Genomic DNA, 15,885 nt, shown 5'->3' with positions numbered 1-15,885 from the left:
GATTAAGTAATCTTAATCTTAATTAAGACGATCACCCTTTCCTCTCATTTTTCGTCTCTTTTGTCACATAAAGCCTGACTGTTAATAGGACATAAAATTTGGAGTAAAGATAAGCAGCAGGAAATGATATCTTAAAGTCACCATTAACTTGAGACTCCAGTGTGTACATATGTCACATTCAAGCCTTAACTGCATTTCAAGCAAGATGCATGAAAAGTCAATTAAATGCAGGGCTGGAATGTTGCCCAAATCTGTGAAGCATATTTATTATGCTAAGAAGATTATTTCAGAAAGTTCATATAATTTAATTTATGATGTAACTGATAGATGTCCTCTTCTAAAAAAAAAAACAGTCCACACACACGAAACCCAACACACACCTAGAGAAAACTGAACAAGATAACAGTATTAGCAATATAAACAATAACAACCATTTCAAGGACTAGCACATAAAGCCTTTGATGACCTTCACTATATCATGGTCATTACAAAATAAGTGACTGGAGCTTAGATACTCAGCTTTGACAGTTTAGATACATTTAAAAATTCTCAACTGCCAAAAAAATATGTTTCTGCCATCACTAGTGGAAGTAAAAGCATTCTTTACTATTTACAAACCCCTAAGGTAATATTATACATGAAATAAGGGAAAAAAAAAAAAAAGAATTGGAAGGGATAACAGATCAACTTGACTGTCTTCAAAGCTAAACAGTTCTGTCAAACCAGTCACCATTATGAAGTGCTTCACCTTTCATTCAAGCATTACTGAGTAAAGCAACTTTAAAAGGAAAAAAAAAAAAAAAAAAGTCTTATTTCAAAGGAGAAAGGACTCCGGAACCCACTGTCATGGAAAGGATTTTGCTGCTGGGTATTCTGTGATGTGACTGTCAGGTAGGCACAAGTCAAGCATGAACCTGTTCTTTCACACGAAAAGAGGTTTTGTTCTGTTAAATATGGGTATAGAAATCAATAAATGACCCATTTAACCCCTCTCTCTCACCAACACCCATGTGTATATTTTTAAACATTAACTTTATGAACCTGAGACAGGAAGCAAGCTTCAACCTACTGCAAACATATCGTTTTAAAGCTACCTATAAATCATATGGTACTAAAAAGTAATCTACCCGTGCTGCCTATCTTGGGGTTTTGTATATAATAAAGGACATTATTGTTTCTGTTCCCACGTTCTTTATGTACACTGGCAGATTTTAGTTAGCATCCCAGTGTCTCACAAAGAAGTCTGAAGCCATTTCATTGCAAATTTTTCTTCCACACCAATTCTGTGGATCATTAATGCTGTATCCAGTTCTCATTATTCAAGGACTCAGCTCACAGGTTCTTTCATCCTGCCTTCCTTTCCGGTCATCTCTATGCCCATTCTTCACCTGGCTGCTGGCTAATGTAGAACTTTCTGCTGCTTCTGCATCACTGCTTTATTGCTTTTTCAGCGTAAGCATTTTCATTTACTCTTTCTCCAAAATGCATTTTGGGATTAATGGAAAAAATGAATGTAGTTACTGAGCAAATGTTTTTTAAAATTTAAATTCAACATAAATAGTTTTATATACATATATGCCATATATTAGATTTATATATATATATATATATATGTTACCCTTATATGTTAGCTAATATTACACATCCTGCTCTGCTGTCATTACTGCACTGCAGCTCTCATGGATTATTCAGGAAGTAAAAACCAATTTCAGTGCAACACTTACCTCCTTTGGGATAATGTGATGGCGAAACACTAAAATCCATCTTATCCTTCAGATCTTCTTCATTCTCTTTCTCCCACTGCAAGCCTATCTTTTCCCAGTAAGTCCAAGCCAGTTTCCTAGACATAAAATAAGGGTTTTATACCATCGTGCCCCCAAAAGAAGAGCACTTTAAAATAAGACTTCCGGAAACTCTGACTTCTTAAATTCAGCTGGAAGGATGGGAAGCATTCGTGCCATTTAACCTAGGCACATTAAGTTGACAGTTCATGCTTCTTTTGTACTCAGTGGACAGAGGTCACCTCTTCCAAAGGATAATTCTGTCTCTGTCTACCTCTCTGTCTTCATCTCATACTTACCTGAATGTAGCATAAAAGGACAATATAAAAAAAGTTACTGCAGAGAATGCTATCATTTTAGGTTTAAGGAAAAGCTGCTTTTTTTTCTTCCAAGCCATACATCTGTGAACACAGAAACACTCCTATGTACAACTATTTTGGGAAAAAGAAAAAAAGAAAAAAAGAAAAAAAGAAAAAAAGAAAAAAAGAAAAAAAGAAAAAAAGAAAAAAGAAAAAAGAAAAAAGAAAAAAGAAAAAAGAAAAAAAGAAAAAAGAAAAAAAGAAAAAAGAAAAAAGAAAAAAAGAAAAAAGAAAAAAAGAAAAAAGAAAAAAAGAAAAAAGAAAAAAGAAAAAAAGAAAAAAAGAAAAAAGAAAAAAAGAAAAAAGAAAAAAGAAAAAAAGAAAAAAAGAAGTGTTCTGCTTACGTATTTTCAGGAATTTCATCAGTAAAGCTGCCAAGTAACAAAGGGATCAACTTGTGAAAATACGAGTATCTATCGCGTAGGTACAACAACCATTCTCCAACAACAGTTGTTACAGCGTGCCGAACCTACATGGATACAAAAAGACTATTTTAAATATGTCAAGCAAATACTAGAAAAATTTAAAAAATAATATTTGCTTTCAGTATATAAAACTTGGTAAAGCGCATCAATAGTCTCACAAGAAATTACAAGAACCCAGAATTTCCTCACTTGCAGCAAGCATCTTGAGTAACATGCAAGGTATCATGCTCCCTCTTGTGTTCTCACTCTGGCTTAGTTGCTGCACAAAAGCACATGTCCAAGAGCAAGACAAGATACACACCTAACTCAGAAAACTCTAAATTCTCATGGTTAGTATCTCTCTGAGAATGTAAGACATGTACATTTCTCTGGAATGTGAAGCTCCACAGACAATTTTCTCTGTTCACTGTAAAGGAAGCCTAAGTTAAATAATGTGAATACACCTACTCAAAAATTAAAATATTTTAGTTACTATTAAGTTGCACATTTTAAAATTACTGCCTCAGTTGCATCTTAGGAAGGGACCAATACCATAAGTGTTTGTTAAGATCCGAAAAGGCCATAGAATCAAGTCCCAGAGAGATGTGACAGAAGAATTTAAGACAGAATTGAAGGCATCCATTAAAATAAAAAGGTGCCTACAACCTTTAACAGCCTGCAGAATTAGACAGCAGCTGAATAGGTCACCAACCTTGGTTTTGGACAGCTTACAGTTGACAAAATCTGTTTGTGACATATTTACCCATCTCAACTGAATGTATGAAAGCAGAAAATTGGGGGGGGTCAGGAAACACCAAAAAACCCACCCTGAAACAGATTTAAAATAAATCCAGAAAAACAAAAGAAGAAAAGCACACCTTCGGAATCTCATCAAATAATCTCTGTGCCAGATGAGACAGAACATCATCCACAGACTTTCCATTTCCAAACTGTATCACTGCTCCAGTAGCCTGAATTACATCAACACGAACTCTGTAGTGCTGGTGCGAAATTGTTTGCATTAAGGGTTTTATCAGAGATTCTGACTGCATATGGAAGTGCTCTGTTAGGGCAGAGAGACAGAAACTTCAAACATGCCTTTCTCTATGTGGGCGACAGATCTTGAGCAACATTTCTGTAATACTATGAACAGCAGCCTGATTAACATGGCTGCATTTATGTAGCATGCAGATTTAACTCTAAACTATATTAGAGCTGAACGCTAGCCCCCATGCACTCCCCTAGCCCCCTCCTCCCACCATTACCCACATACTGTAACTGCTCAGCATCTGTCCCTGGCACGGTTCTTCTCCAACAGATACCCCAAGGCCTGCAAAGTACACCTGTGGAAGGTGCATGCAGCTCCTCGTCTCTCCTCTTCTCTCCTGGCTGCATCCTTGTAACCTCCTACGGGTCCCTACCTCAGCCTCTGTCCCCCCGGGAAACCGCAAGCTCAGACCAGCCCACCGCTCCCCCGCTTCGCCCATCCCTAGGCCCCACCTGGCATGGCCTGGGCGCAGGCCACGGCGCACCTGCAACTCTCACGCCTGACTTCGGCATAGTGGTCGAGGAGGGTGGCCTGGAGGATGCGGATAACATCGGTGAGGTAGGGGGCCACGGAGGCCCCGCAGCGCTGCAGCAGGAGGCTCAGCAGCTGGACGAGGCCGAGGCGCAGCTCCTCGCTGGGCTCGAAGCCCTGCGGCGGGCAGAGGCGCTGGGTCAGGGCCGGCAGGAGGACGGGCAGCGCCTCGCCGGGCCGGTCGCCGTGGCTGAGCCCGTGGCGGAGAAGCTGGAGGGCGAGCTCCCGGCATCGCTCCGCCGCGTCCCCCGCCAGGCAGCGCGCCAGCGGCCGCACCAGCTGCGCCCCGAAAACCTCCTGCACCACGGCGCCCGAGAGCGGCCGCTCCTGCACCTCGGCCCGGATGGCCTCCAGCGCCCGCAGCCGCGCCGCCCGGCCGCAGTCGGGCTCCTGCAGGCAGCTCAGGGGCCGGCTCAAGGCCTGCGCCACCTCGGCCGCCCCGGCCGCCGCCATGCTCCGCCGTCGGCACGGAAGTGCGGCAGCGTTGCTAAGGACGCGCGAGGCTTTTCCGACGGCGGGCGAGCGCTTTACGGCGGGGCGGAGCTGTACCGAGCTTCATCGGCCCCGCGTGTGGCGGGCACTGACAGCGCGGAGGGGCGGCCCCGCTCCCGCCGCCCCTCCGCCGCTCCGAGGGGGCGGCCCCGCTCCCGCCGCCGCTCCGAGGGGGCGGCCCCGCTCCCGCCGCCCCTCCGCCGCTCCGAGGGGGCGGCCCAGGCCCCACAGCAAAGCACCGAGGAGGCGGGGCGGGAGTTTCAGCAGGTAGGATAGCTGCCAGCAGGAGAGCGACCCGTTATTCGTATCACGCGGGGAAAAAGAGACGCAAACCTGAGAGAAACCCACGGGTGGCCGTAGGTGGTGGAAGGACTGAGGGGGAAGGCAAAGCGAGCCGGGCGGAGCTCCGCTCCGGACCACCACACCACAGCACCGCACCGCACCGCTGGGGGCGAGGCTGTTACTGTGTGGAAACTGTCGCATATAACGTGTTACATCGCTTTTCCCTTCTGTTTTTTCTCTGGAGGGATCAGTGCTGCAGTGGCAGTAAGTCACTGGTTTCTGTAACAGCGTTATGTCATTTTTAGTGTTCATTTGTATTAGTTAATCTGTATTTATATTGTACTTATGTGCACTTTACACAACATAACGTTTTGTGTGCTGTTCTGGTGACTCTGCAGTCAACACACATCAAACCAAAAGGGTCATCAGAGTCTTTTTCTTGACTAATCATACTTAATTTAAAGTGCAATAAACTACAGAACTAATTCAAATTATCCTTTTAAAATAGCTTTGTATTTACCAGCAGAGTTTGCTCTCTTGTTGTGCTGCTCCTAGCTTAACTGCAAACCTTTGGGGTCTTTATTCACCCTTTACTCTGTGGGAACCGTGAGCGTGAATTCCCTGGGAACAGAGGACACACTAACGTGCACTGCAGCATTCCTGGCAGCACGCTGGCCTGTGGCCGAGTCCCAGCTGCAACCACGCTCCTCACGGCCCTCGTAGAGAGGTGCTCCTGGGTGTGATGGCTTCGCTTTAAATACCCAAGCGACCCTGCTGGTGAGCCGCCCTTCCCAGCCCTTCCAGAGCGGTGGGGTGCAGCAGGGCTGGCAGCTCGTGTGCCGCAGAGAGCACTGGGGCTGCCGCATTCCTGCCTCGACTCAGCAGCCCGTCCTTCGTGGCCAGGCTGTTGTCCTTTGTGGCCAGCCTGTCCTTCATGGCCAGACCATCATCCTTCATGGTCAGCCCATCCTTCGTGGCCAGGCCACCTTTCATGGCCAGCTCATCCTTTGTTACCAGGCTGTTGTCCTTCACCGCCAGGTTGTCCTTTGTGGCCAGGCCACCTTTCGTGTCCAGACTCTCCTTTGTGGCGAGGCACATCTTTTGTGGCCAGCCCTGTCCTTCATTGGCTGGCCATCCTTCATGGCCAGGCCGTCCTTCATGGCCAGGCCACCTTTGACAGCCAGCTTGTCCTTCGTGGCCAAACCCATCCTTTGTGGTCGGGCTACCTTTCATGGCCAGCCTGTCCTTTGTGGCCATGCCCATCCTTCATGGCCAGCCCAACCTTTGTGACCAGGCTATTGTCCTTCATGGCCATGGCCAGGCCACCTTTCATGGCCAGCCCATCCTTCATGGCCAGGCCACCTTTCATGGCCAGGCTGTCCTTTGTGGCCAGGCCACCTTTGATGGCCAGCCTGTACTTCATGGCCATACCCATCCTTTGTGGTCAGGCTACCTTTCATGGCCAGCCTGTCCTTTGTGGCCATGCCCATCCTTCATGGCCAGCCCAACCTTTGTGACCAGGCTATTGTCCTTCATGGCCATGGTCAGCCTATCCTTCATGGCCAGGCCACCTTTCATGGCCAGCCCAACCTTTGTGACCAGGCTGTTATCCTTCATGGCCAGGTTGTCCTTAATGGCAGGCCACCTTTCATGTCCAGGCTGTCCTTTGTGGCGAGGCACATCTTTCATGGACAGCCCGTCCTTCATGGCCAGTCCCATCCCTCATGGGCTTGCCATCCTTCATAGCCAGGCTGTCCTTCGTGGCCAAGCCACCTTTCATGGCCCGCCCGTCCTTCATGACCAGGCCACCTTTCACGGCCAGCCACTCCTCCGTGGCCAGGCCACCTTTCGCGGCCAGCCTGTCCTGCCTGGCCAGCCCGTCCCCCGCGTGGCGGCGCGGGGCAGCCAGGCCGCGCGGGCCGGGCCGGGCCGGTGCCGCCTCTCCCGCGGAGGCGGCGGGAAGGCCGCGCCCGCCGGTGAGTGACGGCGGCGGCGCTTCCTGCGGGCAGCGGCGGCGGGGCCGGAGCCTTTGTGCGGGAGCGGCGGGGTGCGGGGGGAGGGTCCCCGCGGCGCCCCGCGGCCCCGGCGGGCGGGCGGCGAGGGGAGGAGGCGGCGGCGGCGGCTGCAGTGCGGATACCGGCAGGGGAGCCCCTTCCTCCGCCTCCACCGCCGGGGAAGGAGAGAGGAGCCGCCGCCGCTCAGCCGGCTCCAGCCACCCAGGTATTTACCGGCCCTCTCCCTCCCCCGCTTCCCGGGCGGCCCCGCGCTCCCTCCGGCGCTCCCCGGCAGCCCGGAGCCCGGCGGGGGCAGGGAAGGGCCGATCCGGCGGCCGGGGCCCGGGGGATGCGCTGCCTCGGGCGCCGGGGGACGCCCGGCCGGGCCCGCGGGCGCCTCCCGGGCGCTCTCCCGCCGGCCGGGGCCTGTCCCGGGCTCGGGGCGGCCCGGCCGCCGTGCCCGCTCCCCGCTCGGCCTCTGCCGGCCCCGGCGTTCCAGCGTCCCGGGCAGGGGCGGCGGGGAGGCCGGTGTGAAAGCTGCCCCGGCGGTCTTTGGTTTGTAATGGAGCGGTCATATGCTCTCTGGGGGAAATAAAGAGGGGCTTGGGGTTGTTTTCCCCCCAGTTACCAAACTTCCCTTTGGGCAGCTCTGCCCCCTCCTCCCCATCTCCCCGGGACCGAGAAGGGTTGCTCAGTGTAAAAGGGGAGATGTTAAAATTTACCAAAAATCCTTCTGTTGTGGAAAACTGGGTTTCTGGTGACGGGGAGGGAGTCCCCAAGGGAATAGAAAAGCAAGGCTTTACTCCGTCATTTAATAGCTGTCTTTGAAACTCACGGCCTTGTATGATTAATTGCACCATTATTTCCAAAGGCTGACTGCCATCTAGGAGTTAAAATGCTCTTTTTGTACTAACTGTTATGTTGATCGTACAAAGATGACACGATTCAGCATTTCCACGTACTACAACCCCAGAACATTAAAACATTCAGAACTGATAGCTCTTGAATAGGCAACAGGCAATATTAAAATGTCTTTGCTCCTCCAGATCTCTCTGACAAAGGATTTGGGAACTGTCTCTTATCTCTTTCTTGCACCATTTTCTTACCTACGTCTCTTTTCTGTTTACAAGCCTGAAGATGGCTGCTGCTTCTTCCTGCAATGTGGAAGAAGATGAGAGCCTGAAGGGATGTGAACTCTATGTTCAGAAGCACAACATCCAACAGATTTTAAAAGAGTGCATTGTAAACCTTTGCATAGCAAAGCCAGACCGACCCATGAAGTTCCTCAGAGAACACTTTGAAAAATTAGAAAAGGTCAGTGATTTTCAGGTGACTTGTAATTTTCGATTTTTAAACTGAAAAAGGTTGTTTAAAAAGTTTCAAGTATTTTGGTACGTTTCCTCTTAAATTTTAAGTTATCATGCTGCTGTTATAAAACAGGCTGTTAGAAGAAATAACCCAACACTTTATTTGCTGATGTCTACTATAATGTTGACTATTGTATAGAATTCTTTGTGCATAACACCAAGATTAGAATTTCTCATCAAACTGCACAGTTTAAAAATACTTTGTGTTATGACACATGGTGTCCTGAAGTCTCATCTGTGGGAAGAACCTGCCTGCGAAAGCAAAAGATGCTGTTCCCTGTTTATTCCAGTGTCAGGTGATGTGGTTTTCCCTCCCTCTAAAACTGAACAGAATCAGGGAACCAGCAAGTTCTGAAAACCATCAAACAGTTTGCCGTTTAATTTTACTGTTGTAGCCCGTCTGCATTGCTTATCCTAGGATCCTCCAACAAGGGATGCATTCAGAGAGACTTCATGTACTGTGACTGTCTTCAAAAGCAGTGTAGAGGGAGAAACATTTTAAAACATTCTCAGGCAAATCCTTACTAAAGCCTATGGGTGTCTTTTGCAGGAAGACCCATGTTGTGTGAGCACAACTTTTCTCTGGGGATGGGAATAGATGGGAGCAAAGGGCTGCAAGTTGTTGGTTATACAAGTCCTTAGTCTGCCAGAGACTTTACTGATGTACTTAGTTTAAGAAGAGGATTATTCGCTTTTTTGAAGGAAGAGTCTAAAATTTATAGGCTTGAGATACGAGTTTTATGTAGTTTTTTTTCTTCTAGAGACAGAATTTTTGTAAGGACAGAGAAAGAACAATAATACCTGGTGAATAATACATAGAGCTGATATATTACAGGTGACACAAGCATTTTATGCGTCTCATTATCTGCTTTTCAGATAAATTTTTGTATAGGCGAGTATATGCCAAATTTGTATAGCTTTAAAAAAATGCAGACATTGCATTTTGGTGGAAGCCCAGTAAGAATGCCTGGAACATCAGGAAGCGGTAGGAAGTACAAGATGTTTTTTAATTGTAATGCTTATTATTAAAAAAGGAAAATCTCTTAGTTCTGCATATTCTAAACTTCTGAGAGCCAAGACCCATTTCAAGAGAGTGAGATCTGTTGCATTTCTTTTATCGTATTATAAATTGTGTGTGTGTGTCCATCTTAATGTGTACAATTGAGGACTTCCTGTCTAGAAGAATAAACACCATTTTGCAAAAAAATTTAAAATATGCTGTAGTATTTTAGAATATTCTCCATAGCTAGTGAGATTACTTGAGTTGTACTGGGGAAGTTTGGCTTTACTGATCTAAACACAGTACACAGAATTGAGACAGAAAGGCAGTTCCTACCCTTGAGAAATTGTATATTCTTTCATGTAATCTCCTATTATTTCCCAAAGAACAGCAGATACCAGAATTCTGTAGCAGGATATTGATCAGGATGCAAACACAGAAGCTGATGGATATCATTTGTCTCAAAATGAAAAGAGATGATTTAGAAACACTCAGCCTCGAGGCCTCAAATTCGGTGAATATCATGCCTAGTATGGAAGGAAACAATCTTGCCGTTGACTCTGTAGAGCAGCCTGGGAGCTAAGCCTGCCGAGTCTAAAGGCTTTAGGATGCTTCTGGAGGTTTGCAGCACTGTAATTCTTGTTCCTACAGCAGTCTGACTTCCTTGCTCAACTACCTGTGATGACTTCCTTGAGATGAATTGTGCTGTGGAGAATTTTCTGCTGTAGGATAATATTTTGACTTGGTCGGGTGCATAATAACAGTTGAAGGAAGGCTTGTAAAGATAGAGAAGTCATTTCAATAAGTTTTATCCTGTTTTTAGAAGACAGTTGTCATATGTAGGTACTCTGAAGAATCTTAATTGAATTGTGAATTTAGCAGTTGCCTGTTACAGATTTTGTATGTGAATGAGCAATACACTGATACAGCACGTTTGCTATTAGCTCTTTTAATTTTGGTCCTGTGTAGGGAGAAGAGTGAAAATCTTTGGGTTTAAGCACGATTTTCTAAACAGTGTCATGCATTTTTCCACCAAAGTGTGCTGCTTTGGGATTATTTTCCAAACTCATTAAAATAAACAACATGTTCCACTGAAGAGAGCAGTAGAATGACAGTGTATCTGTCAAAAATTCATGTGGGCAGTTTAGAGATGACGTGTGGGATATTTTGCAAGTGGTTAAAAAAGGAGATTATGGAAAACATGTACAGCTCGATCCACATCATGTACTGGAGCTACCTCAGAGGTGAATACAAAAAAAGTTTATTTCATTTTGCTAATTTTTAACTACATCTCATAAAATCAACTCAGAAAAGCAAGATTTGTTATCATATGCAAGATCAGACCATATCATAAATGCTTTTCACCTTACTTCTGATGACATCAGAGTTAGGTCCATTGCCTTCAGCCTTCATCTGTACTGAAAAATGAAGAAGGGCCAGGGACTAACCCCTGACCCCACCACACTGACTGGCCCCAAATATAATTCTTAGGTCTAACACGTCTAGGAGCAGGTTTGTTTTGGCAGGATTGAGTTCAAGCAGCTCAGAACAGAGCCAGGGAATGAGCTAATAGTTGAGAGATGTGGACTGTCTTGGGCTAGTATTCAGGTCCATGGCTGGGCCATTTTTTATTTCAAATTGACATGGCCTGAGAGGGCTGTAAAGTGAGAACATGAATAAATACTTATGAATAAAGTGCTAGAGATTGAGGTTTGATGTTTGATTCTGCAGTTGTCTTTTTCAGCTGGAAAAGTGCCAAGGTTGGAAAGAAACGTCTGATGCCTTTTTAAGTTTGCAGCTTACTTGTATCAAGTACAGTATTAAAAAACATAAGTCTGAAAATAATTGTAGGAGAACTTTAATAGATATTTTTCTGTTCACTTAATACTGGCAGGACCTGCTTGTCTTAAGATGCCAGTAATTGCTGGGAATCAGCCTAAGTTTCTGTACTCTGAAGTTTGCAAGTCAGTTTTTATATGCTGTGACCTACAAACTTCAAGATGACATCTACTCCTATCATGTTAACAGTTACTTTGTAAAAATCTCTAACATTCCATTGAGCACAGAAAAGAGTTGAAAATGGTTTACATACATGAGATTTTAATTATGTAATGTTTTCTTTTGAATAATTTGTTTTACATTTCCCTGTGACTGTATAGAACTTCTTGTTGGTGGAAGGGGTGAAGAAAACCTTTCCCTTAGGGGTATTAATTGGCTTTTTTAGAGTGGGGGAATAGATGTTAGCTAAGAAACTGTGGCATTATTTTAACAGCTGTAATTAGGTCCTGCTTACTTGAGGACTAAAGAAGGCATAGCAGAAAAACCAGGAACGCATCTTTTATCTCCCGTTCTTACCTTATGTAAAAAAGTTAATTACTAAGAAGTTACAGGCAAAACCTTGTATTTTCAGCTATACTGAAACTGCAAAACTTTCATTAGTGTCAGGCTGTTTAGTGCCGTGATTATATGATCAAAGGTGGAGTTGTCTTGCCAGGCTAAGCTAGACTTTTGTTCTGCAGAAAAAAAAATATAATAAAGAGTAGAACTAAAGAAGAAAGTGGCACAAAAGAAGGGGAAGCAGCAGGAACCTGCAGGGTATGTTTAGGCATTACCAAGTATTTTGCTGAAGCCATTTTGCATGCAGTGTATTTCAGAGCGGCGGCTTTGCTAGCTGAGCCAGGTGGTCTTTGCTGGTATCTTCCGGACCTGAGCTCTCTCCTGGTCCCTTCTATTGCCCTGTGCACATACAAAAAATACTGTTGTGCACATACTGAACTTACTGTCTTGGATTGCTGTGGATTGGCAGTGGTTTTATGGATCCAGGCAGATGCTGCGTCTCTGAAGGTACCATCCAAAACCGGAGTTTTAGAAAAACCTGGACTCTATTGTCTGTAATTAAATAAAGCAAAATGAGTTTATCTGCGTAGCTCCACCTGGTGATATTAGACAGTATTGCACACAGACCTGGTCAGAAAAGTAAAGGCATTTCTGTGACGGGTTTATTGTAAACTAGCACTGAAAAGGAAGTGTGTAGTAAACTACAAATTCATTCACTGCTAGTTAAATACAGTTTCAGAACCAAGAGTATTTGAGCATCAAAATTTGAGCATCAGTCTGTTCTTCTGCAAGAGTAGTCTCTCCCAGTATTTACATTTAGTCACAACAAAAACTTTTTCAATCAGTAATTTCCACCAGAACCTGGCCAAAACAATGAAATTCATTTTTACAAGTACAGGTGATTATGCTAAGTATAACTCGTGTCTTTAAGATAAGCTGGAGAGAGGTTATGGATTGGAAGGAAAATCCTATGGAGGAAAAACTATCAAAACAATGCATTAACTAATCAGTTTGATAAAGACTAATATGACAAATATTTCTGTATCTTTCAAAGCTTGCAAAGGAGTTGGGCGGTATCTGCTCGGTGGTCAGAAATGTTGCTAAAGCACATGGGAACATACCTGAGCTACCCGAGACGCTGATAGCAACGCAACAGTAGGAGCACCGGGTGCCCCTGCTGTGTGACTGTGGTTCTGAGTAGGCTTGGGCAGCCTCTGCTGCTGCCTCTCCACTGATATCAGTTCTGGAGAGAGATGGATGAAAATTAGCTCAGGTCAGACCTCTGTGATTGCTGTAGTCAGCCACAGGCAGTGTTATGAGAGGTGACAGTTTTCCTGGAACAGGTAAAGGAAAAACTAGGTGAATTTTTAAGACCCCTCAGGCAAGCTTTCCTAACACAGGAGGTTTAGGGCAGGGTGGAGGATGAAGGGGATACGAGCAGAAAGAGAAAAGAAGATTTTTCCTAAGAAAATTGGTTATAAGCGAAGCTGTGCTCTTAGGAGCTTGTTGCAAAACAGCTTAGAGCGCTGCTGAGCTCCCCGTTTACTTCGTGTGTCTACAAGTATGAGTAGCTTTCCTGGTCTCAAAGTCAAAAACTAACAAAAATGGAGCGCAGTGATGGAATGAGAAGGGAAGTCTGTCTGGATGTTGTCTTTGTTTCACATCTCGAGCTATCATGTTTTACATTCATCAGGATACTTAATCCATGTTAATCTTTAAGCATCTAAGTGGCTTTAAAGAAACAGGTTCATACTTAGCTTTAAACACATGAATGAAATACCTTGCCAAATTCGTATAAAGTTAAAAATGGTGCTGGGTCAGGCACTGTCTGATGGCAGATTTCACTAGATCACAACAGACTTTGGGAAAGCTCCTGATACTAATGGGCCCTTACAGCTAGGAACAGGTACATACACATATTTTCCTCCAGCTGACTGCAGCCTGACTGCTTCCAAACAGATGTAAGGGCCCTCAAGCCTTATTTTACCAATCGATTTTTGAAAGAGAGTTTGCCTGGGCTTAAATCCTGTCTGTGTTGGAGTCTGTGGCTGCGGAACTGGCTGAGTACCTACCCTCCTGCTTGTCTGCAGCTCAGCAAATCCTTCACTCATCTTTTGAGAGGTCAGTCAGACTACATAGCAACTCGCCTCACACAAGGTAAAACTCCAGATTCAGGGATGTGAGCGTTTTGAGGCTGTAGTCCTGCAATTCCTCCTCATTCTCCGTGTTTTGCAGTAGTCAGAGCATCGGGCAAGGCGCTCTGACAGCTACCGACCTTTTCAATTACAACCGATTGCTTAGCCAAGGCAAGGCAGTGACTTTTCTGGAAGGCACTAAATTTTCCTCAAAATTATTTCCTTTTATTCTCTTGAGGAGCAGAGGTAGTTAAGCCTTTTCTGTCTTCCCACAATAATTATTTTAAACTGAAGGGCATGCCTAATAGGAACAATAGCAAGGAGAAAGACTATGTAAAAAATGATACAAATCAAACCACTTTCCAATATGAGGATGAATTTTGGTTTTGCTTTTGTTTTTCAGTTAGTTTTCAAGTAGTTCCTTATTAATATTCTCCTAAATGCAGAAAAAGATGTCTCCTTATTTTTAAATAGCTTTTTAATGCTGCATGAGTTCATTTTAATTAGGCATGTAGGATGGGGGTTGAGACTGTCCAACTGGACACCAGCAAGACTGGGTGGAGAACTGCAGTTTTCATAGCAGGTTTAAGATTATTTGAGATTTGACTTTGTTTCAATTAAGAAAAGGACCTTAGATTTTGAAATGCTATAGGCAGGGGAATTAATTGCTTTCTGGTGTGCTCTGCTGAGGTCTGTGCCTCTGTGGTTGCCTGCTTGGCAGCCTGTGTTGGAGCTGTACCCTGACAGCTTTGTAAGCTCAAGCTGTTGAGGTTCTGCAATTCCTGGGAGCTCAGCCCGCCAGCTCCATCACCCCTGGGCAAGACGCTAGGGAACTGAGAAAGTGAGCTATGGGAAACTTGAAATAAAAACATGTCCATAATTATTTTAGCTTGGATTTATTGCCAAATTGTGAACAAAAAAATACTTAATGAGTTGTGAGCATCCCACTGAAGGGTCAAGGGGGACACATGGATTCTTGGCCGAGCATGCAATTCAAGTTGCTATATAGCCTTAATACCCCTGTACCAATGAAGGCACTCATAGCACACTGAAGTTGTTTTGCGTTTAAAAATGAAATGCGTGTGGAAGGGAGGAGGATGAAAGAGAGAAAAAAAAGCTGAGTGTATATTTAAGGTGAGCAGCCCAGCACATATATTTTCATATTTGTATAAACAGATAATTTCTTAGAAGAGAGAATAAATTGAGTAGAATTTTTTTGAGGAGTAGAAAATGTAGAAATGTTTTAGAGACAATTTCCACTCTGAAATGACTGAGGGAACACAAGATTTTGAACAACCAACCTTGCTGTCAACAGCACATTTGATCTAAGGGCATCAGTATGCTTCTAAATGTTAAGTGGGCCTGCAAAACAGAATTGTTTTAAGGAGCAAAATGCAATACCAGCATTTATGTTTCCCTCTTTATTGATAACCTCAATTATCAGCTATCTCTGCCTATGCTCTGATGGTCCATTTCTGCCTCTTACATGTAAACCTCGCTGAGATTGGTGGCATTTCTCTTGGATCAAGGGTCTGCTGTGTTAGAAGGCTGAAATAAAAAAAAAATAAGCAGCTTTGGCATTACATATCCAGTGATTAAAAACTTCAGAGTGACTTAGGTGTTCTAATTGTTGCTGAAAAGGATGGCATAGTTTTTATCATTTTAGTTTAAATTGTATTTGTCTAGTAGAAATAGAGCTTTTCTGTGGCCATGTTTCTCCTTATACAAGGTATGTGTGTGTACATTGTTATTTGGCTGGATTTTAAAAATCAGAAGTGTTGGGTATGGTTCTCTTTGATTATATAAGCTTTTAAGTATCAAAAATATGCTCTGTGTTTTGTAACATAACCTCTCTTACTTTACTGTGAGGTGTATGTAGGAAAGTAGGGAAGAGGTGGCGATGGGTTGAGATACTGCAAGACACTGGAGGGGAAGACAAGAAGTGTTAACATGTTGCAGGAGGTAAAAGGACGCCAGTAAAGGGACTCAAGAAGGCGAGCGATGCAGTCAGAGCGGCAGAAGAGTAGGAGGATTTTTGGCAGGAGAATTTTGCTTAGATTGGAAATTGGAAATTAACTGAGGTGCAGAGAGGCCACCGAGGATGCAGTAGTAGTAATTGAAGCAGTGGATAAGTATCTTAGTAGGAGGGGTGGAT

The 15,885-nt window shown here is 44.6% G+C and overlaps 2 protein-coding genes across 4 annotated transcripts in view; one reads left to right on the top strand and one right to left on the bottom strand.

Annotated features, from left to right (window-relative positions):
- The window catches only part of DNAAF5 (dynein axonemal assembly factor 5), a 31,859-nt gene extending 27,275 nt beyond the window's left edge, over positions 1 to 4,584 (bottom strand). The window contains exons 1-4 of the mRNA XM_082313150.1: positions 4,045 to 4,584; positions 3,423 to 3,607; positions 2,485 to 2,609; positions 1,725 to 1,840 (exon numbers count right to left, since the gene is read on the bottom strand). Coding sequence (XP_082169276.1) covers positions 1,725 to 1,840; positions 2,485 to 2,609; positions 3,423 to 3,607; positions 4,045 to 4,576 — 958 coding nt within the window. The 5' untranslated portion in view covers positions 4,577 to 4,584. The remainder of the gene's footprint in view (positions 1 to 1,724; positions 1,841 to 2,484; positions 2,610 to 3,422; positions 3,608 to 4,044) is intronic.
- A 233-nt stretch (positions 4,585 to 4,817) lies between these two features.
- Positions 4,818 to 15,885, top strand: part of PRKAR1B (protein kinase cAMP-dependent type I regulatory subunit beta) — a 103,149-nt gene continuing 92,081 nt past the window's right edge. For 2 of the 3 annotated variants that reach the window (XM_082311738.1, XM_082311740.1), the window contains exons 1-2: positions 6,999 to 7,117; positions 8,022 to 8,205. In XM_082311738.1, coding sequence (XP_082167864.1) covers positions 8,029 to 8,205 — 177 coding nt within the window. In that variant the 5' untranslated portion in view covers positions 6,999 to 7,117; positions 8,022 to 8,028. Of the gene's footprint in view, positions 4,883 to 6,998; positions 7,118 to 8,021; positions 8,206 to 15,885 lie in introns of those variants that run through there. The other variant, XM_082311739.1, reaches the window with a different exon arrangement.

The sequence above is a fragment of the Platalea leucorodia genome, assembly GCF_965183815.1.
Source record: "Platalea leucorodia genome assembly, chromosome: 5".
In the NCBI taxonomy this organism is placed as follows: Eukaryota; Metazoa; Chordata; class Aves; order Pelecaniformes; family Threskiornithidae; genus Platalea; species Platalea leucorodia.
Note: the sequence above shows the minus strand (reverse complement) of the source record. Positions and strands in the feature narration are given on the sequence as shown.